Genomic DNA, 22,171 nt, shown 5'->3' on the forward strand with positions numbered 1-22,171 from the left:
AACAGTGCTATCACATATGTTGGCACACTTTCTCCATTTACAAAAATATAGTGAACATTTCAGCTTCCTTAGAATGGCTGGACATGATTTGATTTGTCAGCTAGTATATGTGGAGTTTAGAAATTGATTTTTAAATCTAGCATTTAGTCAATATTTTTCTTAATTGTTTGCCTCAATTATCATCCAGTTGAGTGACATGGGGAGAGAGCTTTCTAATTTTTGTAGCAGGTTTGATGTAGGGAATGGGTGGTTGTAAATATGTAATTTCTTGAAAGCTATACATCATACCCAAAATAATTTGGAGGAAAGTGCTTCATTAAAAGTTGTTTTTATGTCAAATACAGATTTATCAGTACAGTGTTAGTCCATATTTTTACCCATATAATAGAAAAATGTTACCAAGATCTAGTAATGAGACCCAAATGTTCAAATCCCATAATCTATAGGGATAAAGTTGTATGAAAGGAGGGCTTTTTAACATGAAGTTGTAAACGTTTTGTCATTTAGGAGTTTGGGTTTGTTGTTCAAGTCATTGCACATGTGCATTCCACTCTTGGTGTCAGTATGGCTAGTGCACTGCAGTTGGAAACTTATTCCCTCAGCGCTACCTGTTTGGTAGCTCGAGCTTCCCCTGCTACTGCTCGCTACTGTGTGCAAGTATAAAGAGCAGAGCCACCCCTAACCCTTTCATTTCTTTTTTTAGCTCCTCCCACAGTGTTCATTGCGTTAGGATAGTAATATTTTGATTTGTTTGTTTATTTGTATAAAGTTTTTTGGATTTGTTGTGTCCCCCCCCCCCCTTTTTTTATTTATTTTTTATTTTTTTTTTCGTACCCAGGTATGCCCCGGTCACCAGGTTTCAAGCCACATGCTTCTTGTTCCAGGCCTCTGCTACAGAGTGACCTACACAATAGCTATTTGAAGTGCTTGGGGGAAGCACACATGAAGGACTGGTGCCAGATTTGTGGAGAGTTCAAGCCTAGGACAAAGAAGGATAGGGAAGCTAGGCTGAAATTCCTGCTGATGGAGGCGGTGCTTAGGCTACTGTTAGTTAACCCGTCTGACCCAGTACTGAGTGCTGCAGTGTCAGTGAGAAGCGCTCCTCCAGCTTTAGCAGAATCTCAGCACCGTTCTTCCTCACCCTTATCAAGGAAGAAATACAAAGCTTCTAGAGAGGCACCAGCCAGGGGAAGGTCTCCACTCTCTAAGGCTTTGTCTACACTACCTCTGTCAGGGTCGTGAAAAAAACTCACTGACAAAAGCGCTGGTGTGGGCAGTGCTTCGTGGACATAGCTAATGCCGCTTGTTGGGGTGGTTTAATTATGCTGGCAGGAGAGCTCTCTCCTGCCGGTAAATAGTGGCTACAATGGCATAGCTGTAGCGGTACAGCTATGCTGCTAAAAGGTCCGTAGAGTAGACATAGCCTAAGTCTGGGACATGGTTAGGAAGGAGTCAAGTAGAGTGCACCTGAAACCTAAACATTCCTCCAATGCTTAAGTTGCAACAGTCCACTCTGGCTCCACAAGGGGCACTGTTGGCTTTTTCAGCACCACAACAAGTTACTGTCTTTGTGCCAGCCACCTTGGAGCAAGAAACTTGCTCTGCCTCTTGGTGCTGGTGTCTCCTTCCTTCCAGGAGTCTGGTCCTTCGACACTGCTGCCACTTCTGCCAGCAGTTCAGCCTCTGGTGCTGTAATTGCCTGCTTCCTGAACAAGTGGTGCCTCGGAACTATCCAAAGGGAAGCCTGCTATGAGGCATCACTCCCTCAGTCACCAATCTCTTGGCACTGGTTCCCCACACCAACTGGATCTAGCCCGCTATGGTCTAGGAAAAGAGAACTCATTGTCAGACTTGGAGGTGGGATCTTAGTATTGCAGCCCCAAAGTAGGACCTGCCAGTCTGCACAAATTCTCTTCCCACCTACTACCATGACCCTTCAATGGGACCTGCCATGGGAATATGGCTGGGACAGTTGTGGCCCAGATCCGTATCAGTGGCCGTTTCGGAACCTCTGGGGGTTTCCCCCAGCTTCAGATCTTTCCCACAGCATTCATACTCAGTGCCCTCATCTAGAAGGGCTGAATCTGCACACTGAGTGGCCCAGTCCCCAGAGTCCAGCACCGGGCGTGGTAGAGAGAATCAAGATGAGGTTCCAGACATGGAGCAACAGCTGGTAGAAGAGATTCTGCTTCCTCCTGTCTTGGCTTCCTCTTCGTCCTCTCCAGACAAGGCCATTTTGTCCAGCACAACTTCACCTCCTCCTGATGATTTCAAAGTTTTTATCAAGAGTTAAAACTTGAGAGTGGATGCAGACTTAGGTGTACAGACCAAAGAGGTCAGTGAATTCTCACATCTCCTTGTTTACATGCTTTCATCAGTGGGCCCTTCTGGTGTAGCTCTGCCAATTAATGAGGTGATACTAGAGCCAATAAAGGCTTTATTTATGGCAGACTCCATCCTCTTTGCCTCCTACCTCTAAAAGGGCAGAAAGAAGGTATTGTGTACTTTCCCAAGGGTTGAAGTACCTTTTAAACTTTTTCACCTCTGGGCTTATTAGTTGTCACAGCAGCTAATGAAAGAGAATGACGGAGGCACCAGCCTGCCATCCCCAAATCAAAAGATCTGAAGAGGCTAGACATATTTGGCAGAAAGATTTATTCTGTAGGGGTTTTGAAACGGCATATTGCTAACCAGGAGGCTCTATTGGGACGATACAATTTTAATTTGTGGGGCTCCATGGAAAAAATTCAAGAAGCTGCTTCCGGAGAATACTAGGCAGGACTTCTCGTGCATGATCAATGAGGAAGACCAGTTACAAGAATGTCACTGTGGGTGGGGCTGGACACCGTAGACTTGGCAGCTAGAACCATGGCACCCACAGTGGTCATGCAGAGATCATCCTGGCTCCGGTATTCTGGTCTTTCCCATGAAGCCCAGAGTACTATTCAGGATTTGCCATTTGAGCATCCTTCTTTATTCTTGGACCAGACAAACAGCGAGTTCCATGGACTTAAGAACTCTAGAGCCACTCAGAAGTCCTTACGTCTGTACACACCTGCCCCAATCAAGAAGCACTATTGGCCACAACGCAGACACCAGTATTTCACTCCTCCTCGTCAGCAGCACCTATCAAAAAAGAGGTCTGGGGTTATAGGCATAGGCCTCCCCCTCCTGCTGCTTCAGCTCTAACTCCAGCCTCCTCAGAACACCTGGGAACTGCAAATCAGGTGCTTTGATGTGACAGTTGAGGTTGACATACCAGTCTCCATGCCTCCAGACGCAAACCCCTCATCATTGCAAACCGTTTGTCCCACTTCCGCTGTCCTTGGTCCCAGATTAGTTAAAACCAGTGGGTCTTGAGCACTGTGGAAGTGGGATGTGCTCTCCAGTTTACTTATACCCCTCCCTCCCTCCCTGTCATCAGGGACCTCTCAAACTCCTTATTCAGGAAGTTCAATCACTCTTTCAATTGAGAGTCATAGAGGAGGTTCCATGTGGCCTCGGAGGGAAGGGGATTTATTCCCAATGTTTCCTAATACCAAAAGTGAAAGGAGGTCTCAGACCAATTTTAGACCTGCATCATCTCAACAAATCCTTAAAAAGGATTAAGTTTTTGCAAGCTTCAATTATCCCTTCCCCCGCCCTCAAGTTAAAAGCTGCATACTTCCATGTGGCAATCAGTCAAGCTCACAGGAAGTATCTCCAATTTCTGGTAAATCAAAATCATTACCAGCTCACTGTGCTGCCTTTCAGCCTGTCAGGAGTTCCCAGGGTCTTTACAAAGGTTATGGCAATAGTAGCTGTATTCCTCTTAAGATGGGGAGTGCTGGTTTACCCCTGCCTAGACAACTGGCTTGTCCAAGGCCAGTCCAAACTGCAAATGCAGAGCAGTGTTACCCTGATCTAGTCAAAGTTCAGTGCTCTAGGACTGTTAATCAGCACAGAAAAACTCCTCTCTCTGGTCCAGAAGATAGAGTTCATAGGGGCTGTACAGGATCCGTCTCAATCCAGGTCCTTTCTTCTGCAGTCCAGATTCTAGGCATTTTGATCAATTCTTCTTTGAGTGCTTGCTCATGTCCATTCTATGTTAGGTTAGGGGCGAGTGTGCCATGTGCATCGTTGCCTGAGATTTTTCCCTTAGTGTATCCATTGGGCCGGCTCTAGTGCCCTCTGGTGCTGCATGCTCATGCGCCAGTATAAGAGGCGTTGCCGGCCATGCACCCTCTCAGTTCCTTGTAATTGCCTGTGACAGTTGCTGGAACAACCTCTCTTGCTTCAGGGTCCAGGTTTTGCTTCTTCTCAGTATTTTTTTTTTGGGGGGGGAAAGGGGGTTGTTTCATAATTTGTTAGTTTAACTACTGGTATTGTTCATAATTCCCAGTGCCGAGGAAGAAGCACAAAAAGCAGCACACTGACAGCAGGCGCTCGCCGGTGCAGAAGAAGGACAAGCATGGTGAAGGCAGCGGTTCACAACCCATGTCAAGCCACTCCTCCACTCTCAATCTTATGTCACCATCAATTCTGTCCAGAGCTCGGTGTGGGATCCGCTGCCAACACTCAGAAGCCACCACGGCATCAGTGGTATGATGGTTCCATTGACCCTGGAGGCCTTTGTAGTGGTCAGGGACTTACTTTCGCTCCTGGTCCCCCCCCAACTCTGATGGGACAGTTGCTGGCTCCAGTGTCCATGAGCAGGAAGGAGCATGGTGCTAAGAGCTGCTTCGCAGGGCCTTCTAGGGGCAAGCAGACCATGATACCATTGTTGTGGCCATCTCTGGTCCGTTGCTGGTCCCCGGCCTCCTGGCACCGAATGCAGAGAGTGATACCGCTCCACCATGGTCGCTGAGGGAGGACTCTTAAAATGAGTCCAAAGGGGAACTATACGTTCAGCCTAAGGACCACCAGCAGTACCCAACCTATGAACTGCTGGACCTTGGTGCGGGTCCCCTGCCGGCACCAGGCCAGTGGCCTATGCAGTGGCTATACTGGAACCCCATGGGTTTTCCACCAGTACCATGTCCTCCGTCCGATTGATCATACTTGGTGGTTTCCGAGATGCAGGCTACTGACCCTTCCCGCTCGGGACTGGACACCAACCCCGGTACAGATGTTCAGGATGTGGTTTCCATGGATATTGTTGAGGCTGAGGAAGAGGATGGAGCCCCTTCTCCAGTGCAAGCCACTTCCTCCCCAGATGAGGCTGTCTTGGGACAAAGTACCTCCCTTCTGTAGGACGATTTCAGGGTCCATCAGGACGTTTTGCAGCAGGTAGCAACTCACCTGGGACTAGAGATTGAGGATCTTAAGGAATCATCCAACAGCCTTATTGACATTCTGGCTGCAGCAGATCTTGCAAGACCATGGCTGATTGCATCACCTGAACCTTGTCTCCCTTAACCTAACTGTGTGGATGTTACATGGCTCAAACCAGAGGAGCAGGTCTGTTCGGAGCAAGTTAAACAGGTCTTGCTAGGTAGCAGGAAGCCATCCACTAGGAGTACCTACCTGGCCAAATGGAAGCGCTTCTCGATGGGGGTGTCGCATCAAGGCCTTTCTCTGACCCAGTCTTCCCTTCAGGCTATTTTGCTCCATAGAAAAATAGTTGCTATTAGTTCAGTAGTAGTTTAGATGGTTGCTCAATCTGAAGCAGCAAGGTCTGGCCCATGCATCTATCAAAGTGCACTTGGATGCAATCTCAGCCTTCCACCTGCCAGTGAACAGCAAGTCTGTATGGTTCTCTCACGAGATGACGGTCCAGCTTTTCAAAGGCCTGGAGAGACTCTGTCCTCAGATCCACAGACCTATCCCTCCATGGGACTTAGACCTGGTTCTGTCAAGGCTCACGGGCCCTCCCTTCGAACCGCTAGTGTCGTGCCCCCTACTTCTCTCCTGGAAAGTCACCTTCCTGGTAGCAATCATCTCAGCTAGAAGGGTGTCTGAAATCAGGGCCTTAACATCAGAACCAACATACACAGTGTTCTTCAAGGACAAGGTCCAACTGCGCCCCCACCCAACCTTCCTGCAAAAACTGGTTTCACAATTCTGTAGCAACCAGACTATTTTCTTGCTATCTGCTTCCTGAAGCCTCACAAGAAGTCTGAGTAGTGATGACTGCACTCACTGGAGGTTAGGCGTGCCCTTGCCTTCTATATTGAGAGTACTAAACCCTTTCGCAAATCAGCGCAGCTCTTTGTAGCTGTAGCGGAAAGGATGAAAGGGCTTCCAGTATCAGCCCAGAGAATTTCATCTTGGATAGTCTCCTGTATTCAGGATTACTATGAGTAGGCGAATGTCACACCTCTGGCTATTCTAACCACTGACTCCACGAGAGCTCATGCTACTTCAGAGGCTTTCCTTGCACAAGTCCCAATCCAAGACATCTGTAGGGCATCAACTTTGGTCTTTGGTGCATACCTTTGCATCCCACTACACCATCACCCAACGGGCTCAAGATGATACCAGGTTCAGAAGAGCAGTGTTGCAGTCAGCATGTCTGTGAACTCAGAGCCCAGCTCCTAAGGTACTACTTGTGAGTCACTTAACGTGGAATGGACCTGAGCAAGCACTCGAAGAAGAAAAAACAGTTACTAACCTTCCGTAACTGTTCTTCGAGACGTGTTGCTCATGTCCATTCCCCAACATGCCCTCCTATCCCTGTCACAGTTGACCGGCAGTAAGGAACTGAGAGGGTGTGTGGCTAGCAACGCCTCTTATACTGGTGCATGAGCGCACGGCACAGAGGGTGCTAGAGCCGGCTCAATGAGTACCACTGAGGGAAAAATCTCCGGCCATGGTGCATGCAGCACGCACGCATCTAACCTAACATGGAATGGATGTGAACAACACACCTTGAAGAGCAACAGTTTAGGAAGGTTAGTAACTGCTTGAAGGCTTGCCCAGTCACAACAGCAGGAAACTGTTTGAGGCTTCTGGGTCATAAGCTTCTTGCACCTATATGGTTCAATATGCCAGAAAGCAACTCAGAACTCTGTGGGGCTGGCAGATATCCGTCTACTTACCAAGCCGCCATCAGTGTGTTCACCCATGCCCTCACTTCCCTAGATTGGTGAACAGATCCAGCCAATGTATGTGTAGATGTTCTCTTTGCCTACCCCTACAACCGATTCTCATGCTAGTGACAGAGTCCACATGGGTTCTCTACAAATGCAGGGTCTGTGGTCCTTTACACAGCAATGTCAGAGAGCTGAAAGTTGTCAGACTGATGTGCCAGGTATTTCTATTGCAGATCAGGGAAGCAGCCTTTTAGTCCTCACAAACAACCTCAACAAGCAGGAGGGAGCTAGGTTTTTGCCACTCTATCAAGAAATGACTTTACTCTGGGAGCTCTGAATTGCCATCTTAGTAGATCCAGAAGCATCTTAGCTGCTAGATGTACAGAATGACTTAGCAGACAACCTGAGCAGATAAATGTATGAGTCACCATGACTGGTCTCTTTGCCCAGATGTGGCCAGATACATCTTCTGGCTCTGGGGGATTCCCCAAGTAGACCTATTTGCACCAAAAGCCAACAGAAAGTTTCAGCAGTTCTGTTCCCTTAGGTATCACAGCCCAGGTTCCATAAGATGCCTTTTTAATGATATGGTCAGGCAGGCTCCTCTACACTTTTTGACCAGTCCCACTCATTCACAGGATATTGCCAAATATAAGACAGGATCAGGCCAGAGTCATACCTATAGCCCCAGCATGGGCCCATCAGCACTGGTTCTCCACTCTCGTGGTGCTGTCAGTGAAATCTCAAATTTCACTGCCACTAGACTCAGACTTAATCTCCAGGATCACGGTTGCCTACTCCACCCAAGCGTACAATCACTTCACTTAACTGCATAGATCCTCCATGGCCAGACACTAAAGAGCAGGCTTGCTCGAAAGACGTTCAAGAGGTCCACATTCTACAAGAGCAATTTATGTTGCTAAATGGAGTCATTTCTCTACTTTGTTTCACCAGAATGGGGTATCACTGACCAGTGCTTCACTTCAACATATTCTGGACTACTACTTATTCCTGAGACCAAGGTTTGGTGGTTAGTTCCATCAAAGTACACGTGGCTGCTATTCCAGTGTTCCATCCTAAAGTGGACAATCACTCTATTTTTCTCTAGTGACATGTCCATAAGACCTTTAAAGGGCTTAGTCAAATTATACCCTCAAGTACAAGACCCAGTTCCCCCGTGGGATCTAAACTTAGTATCATCAAGACTTAAGGGTCCCCCGTTTGAGCCATTGGCTAACTGTTTGCTGCCGCATCTGTCAATGAAGGTGTCGTTTTTGGTAGTCATTACCTTGGCCAAAAGAGTAGGGGAGCTGAGGGCAGTAATGTAGGGTCCTCCATATACAATCTTCTGTAAGAAGAAAGTTTACCTACCTCCTCATCCGAAGTTTATCCCAAAGGTAGTTTCCTCTTTCCTCATCAAACAGCCAATTTATTTGCCTGTATTCTACTCAAAACCATTGTACAACCAGGGAGGAAGAGTGCTTACATACCTTGGATGTTGAAAAACCTTGGTGTTTTACCTGTTCAGAACCAGACACTTTCATATCCTCCCAGCTGTTCGTAGCAGTGGCAAACAGAGTAAGAGATCCATCAGTCTTCACCCAGAGAATTTTTTTCTGGATTGCATATTTCATATTAGCATGCTATGACTTGGCTAATGTCGTTGCATGTATAAGGTCACAGCTCATTCGACAAGAACACAGTCAGCCTCAGTAGCCATTCTGGCACAAAAATACACATTTGCCTTCTGCTATGCTGGGGTTCAGGATTCCAGAGATGATGCTCGAGTGAGGAGAGTTGTACTCCAATCTTTATTGAAATATACTCCGATCCCACTTCCTGTCTTACAGCTTGTGAATCACCAAGAGTGGAATGCACATGCGCAATCACTCAAAGAAAAAATAGTTACTAACCTGTTCCATAACTGTTCGAGATGTGTTGCACATGTCCATTCCACAACCTGGTCTTCTACCTCTCTTTATTGAAGGAAGAGAAGAAAGGAGAAGGACTAGGGTGGTTCTGCCCTTTATACCCATATGCAATAGCATGTAGCAGCAGAGCTTCGCCCAGTGGGTGCCACTGAAGGAAAATGTTTCCCACAGCTGTGCACAGGGCACTCTGACACCAAGAGCAGAATGAACATGTGCAATACATTTTAAAGAACAACAGTTTCAGAACAGGTTAGTATTGCTTCTTTGAGGGGGAGGAGAGAGAATCAGGTTCTTGTTTTGTTTCTGAAACTCTGTAAAACTGAATGTTTTGTATGAAACAAAGTAAGAGTAAAATATTTAAATTTCTAGTATCTTTGAAATAAGAAGGTTTCGTTTCCAACCAAGAAACTGTTTGCATCTCTCACGTGAGTTTTTTGGTTGGATCTTAGGTTAGCACAAACTAATTTAAGAGTTGTCTCTTTTTCACTTTTAAATGTCAATAAGTTGATCAAGTGTAATAATATTGGACATTGTGAATCTTGTGAATGGAATCAGTAGACCTTTAGTACATAAAATTATCTATAATTGTTGGTTTCAGAGTAGCAGCCGTGTTAGTCTGTATCCGCAAAAAGAAGAACAGGAGTACTTGTGGCACCTTAGAGACTAACAAATTTATTAGAGCATAAGCTTTCGTGGACTCAGTGGGCTGTAGTCCACGAAAGCTTATGCTCTAATAAATTTGTTAGTCTCTAAGGTGCCACAAGTACTCCTGTTCTTCTTTCTATAATTGTTGCATTTCAGAGGGCTGGGTGTGGAGGAAAATATGAATGAGAAATGACATTAAAGTTATATAATGCTGTGTTGCTTTCATGAATGTGATGAAATCGATTTGCTTTAAAATATACTAAATGCAACTTTTAACACTCATACTTTCTTGGAGTACCTGCATTAAGTACTTACAATACTGTATAACACACATGTACTGGGAGGGGCTATTTAGCAGTTTCACTAAACAATATTTTATTTTAATTCCTTGTTATACTTTTATATTTTAAGGGTCAAGATGGATACCACAGAAGAGCCTCAGAAAAAAGTCTTTAAGGCCCGAAAAACAATGAGAGTAAGCGATCGGCAACAACTTGAGGCTGTCTATAAGGTCAAAGAGGAGCTATTGAAGACAACTGACGTTAAACTGTTAAATGGCAAACATGAAAATGGAGATTCTGATCTAAATTCCCCTTTAAGCAACACAGATTGCATGGAGGACAAAAAGGAGGTTAATGGTTTAGTGGATATATGTCTTGACCCTGAAGAAGGGAGAACTGAAAGTGAGGAAATCTCTCATGTCAAAAGTCCTGATGTCAGGGCAGAGAACAAAGATGGTGACTTAGATTGCAAACCTGAAACATTGTCTCCAGAGAACATTATTTCTGAACAAGAGCAGGAGGACTCTATTATTGCTTCAGTCTCTGAGGGTGGAAATCAGGTACTTGATAACAAAAAAGATGATGACCTTCACGAAGAACACGGAATAAAAGATAGTTTGGACCAAAGAGAGACAGAGAGCCCATCTGAAGGTGAAAGCAAAGTAAGCTGTGACGTTAATGACTCTTCAGAAGAGAAAGCAGAAACAAATGAATTAGCTGTTAGTTCTGATCTACTTGTTGAAGAAGAAAAATGTGCTGAAGAAGAGGTTGTTGATGAAGATACTGTTGGAGAAGAAGCTATATCTAGCAGTATGGAAACTGACCAGGAACCAAAGGATGAAGGAGACCAATCTGCAGAACTTCCAGAAACCACCATTGAAAAGTCACTAGAAGAACCAAGCGAGAACATCTTAGAAAACACAGACTCTATGGAGACGGATGAAATAATTCCAATTTTGGAAAAGCTGGCCCCAGCTGAAGATGAACTATGTTGTTTTTCTAAAACTTCCCTGCTTCCAGTGGATGACACAAGCCCAGATTTGGAAGATAAAATGGAGAACTCTTTGGGTTCACCATCCAAACACGAAATCAGTGAAAGTTTGCCCAAAGAAGCTTTCTTAGTACTCTCTGATGAAGAGGAGCCGTGTGGTGAGAAAGAGGAGGATGCTGAAGTGGTACTACCAAACAAGACAAGTCTTCCAGGTTAGACACTGTTTTTATTGTAGTTGTGGCCCAAATATGAGATTTTCATTCACTTATTTGATAAATTAGATTAATGTCTCGGTATACTGATTAGTGACATGGACAGAATTTCAGCTTTCAGTTGTATATTTTGGGAGATTCTTCAGTTTATTCCATATTTGTAAGAACTTATTTGAATTAAGTCGTTTAAGAGAGCATCAAAGTCAGAACAATTTTTGTTGTGATAATTCATGGGGTAAGGCCATTGTTAATAAAGTAATGAGCTCTGCAGAAGAAAAATGATTAACTTTACCAATTTTGAGATTCTTCTTAAAATATGAATAGCTGATTTAAGTAGAGCAATTAAATGACCAGCCATCGAAAAAACAAGTTGAAAATATTAATAAGTTTCTTGACTAGGTTCAAGCTCTGCTTAGGTACAGTGGAAAGGTTTGGGTGGAATGTCAGGGAGCCTTGCCTGGTCCTGGCAGAAGTTAAAAGTGCAAGGGTTAGGCTTTAACTAATACTGCTGATGTAAGGCCTGACTTCAGTGCTCCCCTTTCTTGAAATATCCACGATATACCCCTTCCCTCACATTACAATGGGGAGGCGTTCCAGTGAAGGAGGCGATGGAGCTGACACGGTCACCTCCACCAGCTGTATCCCAGTTAGGGATTCTCCAGGGACAGTTTGTTTGCCTCAGGTTTATTTTGTCATGCTTAATTTATTATACAAATATTGAAATACAGCAGAAATATTTTTTTTAAATATATGCATCGTTCTCCTGCTGCTCCTCTACTTGCACACCCAAAATGGAGGACAAAGATATAAACTGAAAAACTGAGATTACCCCAGCACAGGTAATTGAAACATTTAACAGCACTCCAAAGCCAGAATGATCTCTCTCAAAAATGGTGGTGGGTGGAGATTTAAACCTATAGTTACAGTGCTTAAGACAAAGTTTTGTTGCTGTTTTAAAAAAAAACAAAAAAACACCTACTCTAGAGATGCATAATTAAAGATGGATCTTAGTTGGAGGAAAATATACATAACATATGGGATTAATACAGCCATGTTTTTGGGAATATGGCTTGAAGCTCTGCCTTTCTTGTTAAAGTGGATGTTACAAAAACTAGAAACTATGCAGTGACTGAGAACCAGAAAAATACAGGAACTAGAAAATCCTGGCTAATGAAGATAATTTAGAGATACCGTGAACCAAAGTTATTTCTATTTGAGATCAATGGGGCATTGCCAGAAATGACTTCAGTGAATAAGGAACCATATACTACTTTTAGAAGATGATAGGCTAGAGATCCTACCAGGCTAGTCATAATTTACTATTTCTATAGTACCTAAAACAGTATGAGATGTTCCAGAGATGTAGGAAGACAAGTGGTTGTCTCATAAGTTGCGGTCTAAATGGAAAACATACTGATCAGAGATGGAAGGCAACAAAAAATATGATATTAACGTCAAATCAAAGAACAAAAGAGCACACGTTTAAGGGAATTAAGGGCCAAAAATGTAAGCAATTTAAGTAAGTTAAGGAGTAAACTATCCTGTGTGGAGATAATCTGATTAAAAATAAAAAAGTTTTTGATAAAAGCATAACATTACTACTATTGTCCTAGTGTAGTAAATAGCACAACATTTAACAAAGCATAGGCATGAAGGACTATGCAAGGGGATGTGGAAGATGTTAACAGCCTACTAATCTTACAGTATGCAACATATGGCAGCATTGAAGGGGAGGTCAATTTTCCGGAGTTTGGGAAACACTGAAATAATTAGAATAAAGAGTGTTAAAAATATGTTGGATATTTGAAGGAAAGAAGAAAATCACTAAACATGTTAAGGCAACTGACAGGATTGGCATGTTCTTAATATCCTGGCCTTTTCCTCTTCTAGAATGCATATACTCCTATTTTACTTATTCTTCTCAGGTCTCATGTATCTTGAGAATGCTTATGGCCTACACTATTTTATCGATTAGCACGTTTTGTGCTGTCTAGAAAACTCTGGAAAAGCTGTTCAAAGCAGAGTTCACAGAAAAGGAAGGGATACGTGTTATATAATATTTAAACATTAGTTTTATTCTTTTAAAATAGTGGAGGATTTAATTCTTATTGCCCATCAGTCTTGAGAAATAGCTAACTTTCTTAAGTTTCCACTTCACCAGTATGCATCAATGCATCAAGATGTTTAAAACTGTGAGCTGCCCAACGCAGAGACTTGCCATTTTTATCTGTCTATAAGCTGCCATGTGCACCTGTGGTGTTATATAAATAATTAATGGGAAACTTTAGTGTCAACATACATATCCCAAATCTCCATTATGGGTTAGCTATTAATTGTCACTCCCGTGAAACTCTGAATAGTGCTTCGTGGTGTGATTTACATCACACTTATTCCATGCAGCTATTTCTTTAGTACAGTTGAGTTGACTTGTCTTGATCATTAGACTCATAGACTCATAGACTTTAAGGTCAGAAGGGACCATTATGATCATCTGGTCTGACCCCCTGCATGCTGCAGGCCGCAAGACCCTTCCCTGGACTCTGCCGTTGAAGTCCCCAATCCTGTGTTTTAGTGACTTCAATCGGCTGAGACTCTCCTGCTAGTGATCCCTGCCCCATGCTGCGGAGGAAGGCGAAAAACCTCCAGAGGCTCAGCCAATCTACCCTGGAGGAAAATTCCTTCCCGACCCCAAATATGGCGATCAGTAATACCCCGAGCATATAGGCAAGAGTCTCTAGCCTGACCCTTGTTGGCCATTATGCTATTCATGTACCATTGCTTGGTTTTCCTTGGCTACTATGTTTTACCATTAAACCATTCCCTCCATAAACTTATCCAACTTAATCTTAAAACCAGACAGGTCCGTCGCCCCCACCGTTTCCCTCGGAAAGCCGTTCCAATATTTCACCCCTCTGACGGTCAGAAACCTTCGTCTAATTTCAAGCCTGAACTTCCCCCCGGCCAGTTTATATCCATTCGTTCTCGTGTCCACATTAGTACTAAGCTGGAATAATTCCTCTCCCTCCCTTGTATTAACCCCTCTGATATATTTGAAGATAGCAATCATATCCCCCCTCAGCCTTCGCTTTGTCAGACTAAACAACCCAAGCTCCTCTAATCTCTTTTCATACGACAGGTTTTCCATTCCTCTGATCATCTTAGTCGCCCTTCTCTGCACCCGTTCCAGTTTGAGTTCATCTTTTTTAAACATGGGAGACCAGAACTGCACACAGTACTCCAAATGGGGTCTCACCAGCGCCTTATACAACGGAAGCAGGACCTCCCTATCCCTACTAGATATACCTCGCCTAATACATCCCAAGACCACATTGGCTTTTTTCACCGCCACGTCACATTGTCGACTCATAGTCATCCTGCGGTCCACAAGGACCCCTAGGTCCTTCTCCTCTTCCGTTACTTCTAACCAATGTGTCCCCATCTTGTAACTAAAATTGTTATTATTCATCCCCAAGTGCATCACCTTACACTTTTCACTATTAAATTTCATCCTATTTCTGATACTCCAATTCACAAGCTCATTCAAGTCTCCCTGCAGAATATCCCTATCCTCCTCCGAGTTTGCAACTCCTCCCACCTTCGTATCATCCGCAAACTTTATCAGCCCACTCTTGCAATTGGTCCCGAGGTCAGTTATAAATAGATTAAATAAAATGGGTCCCAAAACCAAACCCTGAGGCACTCCACTAGTAACCTCCCTCCAACCCGACAATTCACCCTTTAATACGACCCGCTGCATTCTCCCCATTAACCAATTCCTTATCCACCTCTGGATTTTCATATCGATCCCCATGTTTTTCATTTTAACCAATAATTCCTCATGGGGTACTGTATCAAATGCTTTACTGAAATCCAGGTATATTAGGTCCACCGCATTTCCCTTATCTAATCCGTTACTTTCTCAAAGAAGGAGATCAGATTCGTTTGGCACGATCTGCCCTTCGTAAAACCATGCTGTAATTTATCGCATTTGCCATTAACCTCAAGGTCCTCAACTAGTTTCTCTTTCAGAATCTTCTCCAGCACCTTGCACACTACTGATATTAAACTAACAGGCCTATAGTTACCTGGGTCACTTTTTTTCCCTTTCTTGAAAATAGGAACCACATTGGCTATTCTCCAGTCTAACGGGACCACCCCCGAGTTTACAGATTCATTAAATATAATCGCTAATGGGCCTGCTATTTCCCGCGCCAATTCCTTCAATATTCTCGGATGAAGATCGTCCGGTCCACCCGATTTAGTCCCATTAAGGCGTTCTAGTTTTGTTTCTACCTCGGATGCGGTAATCCCCCATCCTGTATGCCCCTCTGTAACGGTGCTAGTATCCCTAATACCTTCATTGGCCTCATTAAACACCGATGCAAAATATTCATTGAGATATTGCGCCATGCCTAGATTATCTTTAATCTCCTCTCCGGCTATAGTCTTCAGCGGTCCCACTTCTTCTTTCTTTGCTTTCTTCCTATTTATATGGCTGTAAAACCTCTTGCTATTGCTTTTAATTCCCCTTGCTAAGTCCAACTCTACATGGCCTTTGGCCTTTCTCACTCTATCTCTACATTCATTGAGGGAGGATTTAACTGATGTTGGGCCTAATACATTCCAACAGGAATTTTTAAAAGTGTATACTAAGATTGTGTTGACTACATGGATAAATTCTAATTATTTTGTTGATTTGCAGACTCGTGGTCTCTCTACCATGCACTGTGCTTCTGATGCATGGAATTATACCACATAGAAGCATACACATATAACTGGTTTCCTATTAACTATATAAGAACCACCATATTTAAAGGCAAACTTAAAAAGACATCAGAAATCTCAGTGAAATGGTCAGGTCTTAAAGATTTAATGGACACATCTGAAGAGGGGTAAGCAGGGTGTCCTTTCTGATGAGATAACCATTTCCCTGGTAGTTTAAACAGCCTTTGCAGTCCCTTTTGAATTTGAAAGGAAAAGTTTTTGAATGGCAGTTCCCTCCTCCTCGTCCTTGCCTCTCCAGTATGGAGGAAATTCACCCAACCCTAGACTAAAAAGTAATGGAGGCTTATCTGCATTACTGTCCAGTTTGTGGTGAGAGTGGAGAAAGGGGGTACTGACCTAGGGGAGGAGGAGGAGGTCATTTGGCCCATGATCACCTGGAGATACTCCCAGGGAGTGGAATATCACACTGAACTAGTGTGATATTACACTCCAAGTTCTGGACAAAGAAGGAATCATTTTGGATGGGAAAAGCTGGGGACCCCAGATCCCCTCTCATATACACTATAAACGTACTGCTACGTCCACAGGTAAAGCAGGGGGTGAAGCCTTAAAAGTGATCCAGCTTCATTCCCTGCTCATGTTGTGGTCCCTAATATATAGAATTGCAGAAGCAAGTTCACGTACGTAAGACTTCAGGCTCAGGCAGCAACTTGCCAACACAAGATTCTTTCCGCATGCTCTCATAAGCTTTTGTCTGTTCATGCCACTAAAGGCTTACAATGTATGGTTTTCCCATGACTGTTGGAATGGAATCTCAACTCCAGGAGAAAAGGGGCAATAGGGGAGAGGAGAAGAGTTGGGTTAAGAAAGAAATATTAAAACAAAAAACAAAGGAAAAAAGACAAGAAGGAAAAAGAGAAGAAGGGCTGGGGAAGGGAGGGATTGGGAGGGAGAGGACCCAGCAATTGTTAGGCATGGTATAAAAGGAACTTGGGGGGGTGGGGAGGAATGTCCATTTGTCAACCTTTCCTGAAGGGGTAGGGTTTCAGCAAAGAGTTGAACTCTTTTTAACCTTCAGATAGCAATCTATTAACAAAGAAAAACTTTTGGTACCTAGCTCCCAGGGTGATTCTGATTTTCCCCCAAATTGAGAGAACCTCAAGGGTTTTGTGACATGAAACTCAAAACACTTAGTGAATGTCACTTTTTATATGCATATTTATTCCTCAAATATAAAAGGCACAATTCTCTAATTAAATGCTTGCAACTTTGTAAATAAATCACAATGCAGTAATCAAGTCTGTGGATTAATTAGTTAATTACTACTAGCAGTGGTGCAACTAGAATTCATTTCTTACCGGTATGTTGCACTCATGGGAGGGACGCAAAAGGGGGGCACCAGCTAAAGGTGGGGGGCATGTGACCCCTCATGTGACTTCTCGCTGCTCGCAGCCTGGGGCCACGCACTCTCCCCGTCCCCTCCCCATGATCTATCCCATGTTCCCTTGAGGGTGGGGGGGCGGGTCTCTGACCTCCTCCCGCTGCGCTGGAGACCTCTGAACCGCAGGGCTTTCTGTAACTGCAGCAGTGAAAGGAGCAGAACATGAGGCCAGTGATTTAACGATCATAATTTATCACCATTTTGATGCAATGAACTGTGAAACGGCCTCCTTCAGAAACATAGATTTGGAGTGGAATTCTGCATCTTCAATTTTAAATGATTGGAAGTGAAGGAGGACTCTCAGGCTATGTCTACGCTACCACTTATGTTGGTATAACTTATGTTGCTCAAGGGTGTGAATAAATTAGCCACCTTCCTGAGCAACATAAGTCTCACTGAGACAGCGCTATGAACATAGCTACCACCACCCGTTGGGAATGGATTAATTAAGCCAACGGGAGAGCTTTTCTGTAGACTTAAAGTGGCTACAGTAGAGAGTTTACAGCAGTGCCACTATAAGCTCTCTACTGTAGCCATAGCCTCAGAATTATGTCCTGTCAGCCACATTTCAGCCTCTTTTCTGTTCTGTGCTCTACATATGACCTTTCTATTTGTGATCACTCATATTGGCTAAATAATGGAAAGGTTCTATGGTTTCTCTGGATATTTTTGGACTTTGCCTTGTATGGTTCTAGTTCTTCGTGATTAATTGGATCAAGCCGGAGTTCCACTTAGACCACAAAAATGATTTTGTGCTCTGTAATCTTTCCAGGCCTTCAGAAACCATCTTCAATTGCTTTTTTAAACTTAATGTGGATTACCTTTAAATCAAAGATCCATGTTCCAACTGCAAATTGCAGACTGCTTCTGATGATTGGATGTAAATACACCTCTACTCCGATGTAACACGACCTGATATAGCACGAATTCGGATATAACGCGGTAAAGCAGTGCTCCGGGGGGGTGGGGCTGCGTACTCCGGTGGATCAAAGCAAGTTCGATATAACACGGTTTCACTATAACGGGGTAAGATTTTTTGGTTCCCGAGGACAGCATTGTATCGAGGTAGAGGTGTATAGAAATACATTTTTTCCTGAGGATGTTGGGATACTGGGACCTCAGTCCTTTTATTTATTTATTTATTCAGTCAGTCATTCAAGCAGCTGATTATGATCACAGAAGAATATTTTAGCTTCCGCAATGTGATTTAAAACTGTTTTAAGTATGACTTCTGTTTCAATTAAGTTTAAATGATGTGCTGAACACCCATTAATCAGAAGTTTAGGAGGATATCTAATCTTTTCCATTTTTTTTCTGTTTTCTGTGCAAATGCCAAAGACCACCATGTAGATGGTGGTATTTTCTCTGTATTCTTGGGTGGCATCTTCATCTATTTGGACACAACATTTGCAGCTTTTTTCTTTTTTTGTCTTTTTCCAGATAAAAAACCAGTAGTACAAAGTAAAAACACTCCATTTGCTGAAAGGGTGCTGTAGCCATCATTGGGTCATTTCTCATGCTTGACCAGCAATCTTGCATCAGGGTCAGTGTTTCTTTAATTTTTCCTCTCTACTTACATGCCATATACATAGTATTCAACCCATGAGTTTAAATATGTCTGAGTAGTATATTCAGAATGAAGGGCTTCAACCACTTCTTTATTGCTTATTTTACACTGTATTGAAGGTAGTGATGTTGTAAAAGAATGCTGCAATTCACTTACCAAGTTAAGACTTCACCTTTCATCTGATTATTATGGCACAATCAGAGTATGTCATGGGTGTTGAAGATGAACAGAGGCTGCTCTTGAAAGAAGCTGGAGTTGAAGCGCTGCTGAAATCACAGGAACAAGGATTTAAACTATCATTGGTGGCTGTTCCAATGATGATACTGACACAGAACATGTATGACTTGCAGGATCATCAAACTCAGTATTTTGCTCTTTGACTTCTATGGGAAGAATTCTGTTCATTTGGTCTTAAAAATCTGAAGAAATATATTTTCTCTACAGTTTGAGATGAGAATGAATGCTTTCTGTTTTTCTGAATAGCAATTCTTTAAAAGGTTTACATTTCATTTTTTGACAAATTACCTATTTTTTGTTACTTTGGTCCACTTAGTAGTCTGTTTGCTACCACTTCCTTCTACATAAATTCATATACTGATGTTAGTTAATTAGTAAACACTAATTACCCATTTGCAGTATTGATCAGCAGCTTTCACGTACACTAAAGTTCGAAAGAAAACAACCACTTAGTGAATTAACACAATTTTCAGGCTATGGTTTTCACAGTGTTTATCAGAAGCTCTGTCCACCTTCTAGAAGCTCCTAGATTCTAGCAAACCATGTCTCCCTACCCACTTTCCTCTTTTTCTGCTTCCAGTAACCATTGACTCCACTCTTTAGCTAGGCATGCCCCTCTCTTTAGATGTCAATGACTCTGTCCATTCCCTGTTCCTTTAGGCTTCTAGATCCTGCAAATACTTTTATACATGCTTAACTTTTAGCAAAAGTTAATCCCTTGTAGTCAATGAAACTCTTCATGCAAGTGTAAAATTATGTACCTGCTTAATTGTTTGCAGGATCAGGGCCATAGTTTTCAATATATGCCTATAATAGTTTTGTTAAATTCAAGTACCAATACTGGTAGTGGCATTAAAAAAAACTCATTTACATTTTAGTTCATTGTATCTAAAGTTTCAATAACACAAATTTTGAAACCTGTTTTTCAAAACAGGCTATGATTCTCTCCTTGGATGTACAAAGAGTATACAAATAGAAGTAAGGCGATTATACATAACCTCTGCATATGGCACTGGTGAATCACTGTTGGAATACTGTGTCCAGTTCTGGTGTCTCCTCTTCAAAAAGGTTGTTGAAAAATTGGAGAGGGTTCAAAGAAGAGCCATATGAGTGATTCGAGGACTGAAAAATATGCCTTACAGTGAAAGACTTAAGGACCACAAATCTATTTAGTTTATTCAAGAGAAGGTTAAGCGGTAACTTGTTCATAGTCTAGAAATGCCTATATGAGAAGATATCTGATAGTAGAAGACCCTTAATGTAGCAGACAAAAATGTAGAAAGAACCAGTGATGAAGTTGAAGCTAAAGAAATTCAAACTGAAAACAAGATGGACATTTTAAAGTCTACGGGTAATTAACCATGGAAACAACTTATCAAAGGATGTGATGGATTCTTCATCACTTGAAATCTTTAAATCAAGATTGTATGTTTTTCTAAGAGGTCTGGTGTAGTTCAGGAATTAACTCTTGGCTTTATGTGGGAATTACTGGGTGATAATTATGCAGAAGATCAGACTAGATGATCACAATCCCTTCTCAGCTTAAAATCATGAAGTCTTGCAAACTAGTAGTCATCCAAGTTTCTTTATAGAACATAGAAGAAATATTGGAGCCTCCTACTTCATTCTTCCGTACCTGGAATTTTCTCAGGACTTCTTAGAGAACGTACATGGCCTTTACAGCCTTTGCCCTGAAGCCATTTGAAATCACAGGTTGGGTGTCCTGTGGGTCCCACATCTGGGTTGCTAGGTTTTTCCATGTGATGGTGGGAAAGTGTGAGGTGTAGGACCTTGCCCCACTTTCTCCTTTTCCTCTTCCTGATCCTAAAATCTTCCCTTTGTTCTCTCCCGCCGTCCCTCTCCCTGCTTGATCCGTTTTTGCTGAATTCCTTGGATCAGTACTTAGAATTCTCCCATAAATTCCTCTGTTTAGTGTTCCTTGCTTCACTTTGTAAATTGAGTTCAAGTATAGTCTTTATGGGTGTTTCATCTCAGGATACATGCCCGCCTGTGCACTGTTGATCAGAGATTTTAGTTAGGAGTGTCAGTGGGTCCATGCCTGCATACAATACACCCTCATGCTCTGATAATGAGGGTTTGTAGGGAGGGGCAGACCTGCCACGCCACTCCAATACCTTCTCAAGCACGTTTGACTTGAGAAGGAATGTTGTGGTGTCCGCTGTTCACCTTACAGCTACTGCCTTATCCCTATAGTTTTCTTTATTTTTTCTCAGTATTCTATTTAATTTTTGTACAGATTTGTGTTTTTGTGGTGGTGTCTCCGCACCTCTACTCCCCCCCACACACGCAATTTTTTTCTGGCCAGGTCATTCTTCACCCTTCGCCTTTCTCTGTGGAGTCCCTGCTTGGGTTACGCCAAAGACCCTGTTTTTCAAACCCTGTCAGACCTTCCACAGGCCTTTCCCCCTTAGTGATGGACATTTCAGCTGCCTCTAAGAGTCTTTATGCCCCATCAAAGTGCATGGTCTGCTCTGGGTTTAAGAGCAGCTTTTGGAAGCTGAAAGAAGATAGATTGAAGCGCCATTTGATGGAGCATTTGTTGAGACCTGCAGGATCCCCTTCTCCCCCCATACATTGGCCTCTACCATTCAGACTGTTCCAGTGACATCGGCCTCAGTAAGCAGAGACCATGGGGGAGCTTTGGAAATGAAGCATTCAGAGAGGAAGAAAATCCATTCCCCATAAAGAGAATTCAAAAGAAGGGGAAAGTCATCTCTGAGGCCAAGGAGACCTCACATCCAGATATGGGTACTGCTGAGGCTTCTGTGGGCCCCGGTACCTAGATGCTGGCACCCATCAAAAAGTCTTCTGGTACATACCACACTGAGAAGTCTTCTAGCAAACCACTCCAAACAGCACCATCAGATATCTCCACACAGGACTCTTCTAGGAGCACAGACTGTTCTCAGAAGCCTTCAACATATGCTCTGGTACCATCCTCTGCACTGTCTCTAGTACCATTTGAGGTCCTGGTGGTGCACTATCCAGGCTGTCTGGTACCAACCAGGTTCCTCTCCCAGGAGGATTTTCTAGTTGCTGAAGAACCTGGATCTTCTCTCTAAAGGGGTACTCAAGAGGGATCCCAGATTTTCCGTCATTGCAAATGT

General features: G+C 43.2%; 1 protein-coding gene across 10 annotated transcripts in view; it reads left to right on the forward strand.

Annotated features, from left to right (window-relative positions):
• The window catches only part of ATF7IP (activating transcription factor 7 interacting protein), a 171,001-nt gene that overhangs the window by 64,803 nt on the left and 84,027 nt on the right, over positions 1-22,171 (forward strand). For all 10 annotated transcript variants that reach the window (XM_054029971.1, XM_054029953.1, XM_054030001.1 and 7 more), the window contains one exon: positions 10,001-11,073. In XM_054029971.1, coding sequence (XP_053885946.1) covers positions 10,008-11,073 — 1,066 coding nt within the window. In that variant the 5' untranslated portion in view covers positions 10,001-10,007. The remainder of the gene's footprint in view (positions 1-10,000; positions 11,074-22,171) is intronic.

Source organism: Malaclemys terrapin, chromosome 1, assembly GCF_027887155.1.
Source record: "Malaclemys terrapin pileata isolate rMalTer1 chromosome 1, rMalTer1.hap1, whole genome shotgun sequence".
In the NCBI taxonomy this organism is placed as follows: Eukaryota; Metazoa; Chordata; order Testudines; family Emydidae; genus Malaclemys; species Malaclemys terrapin.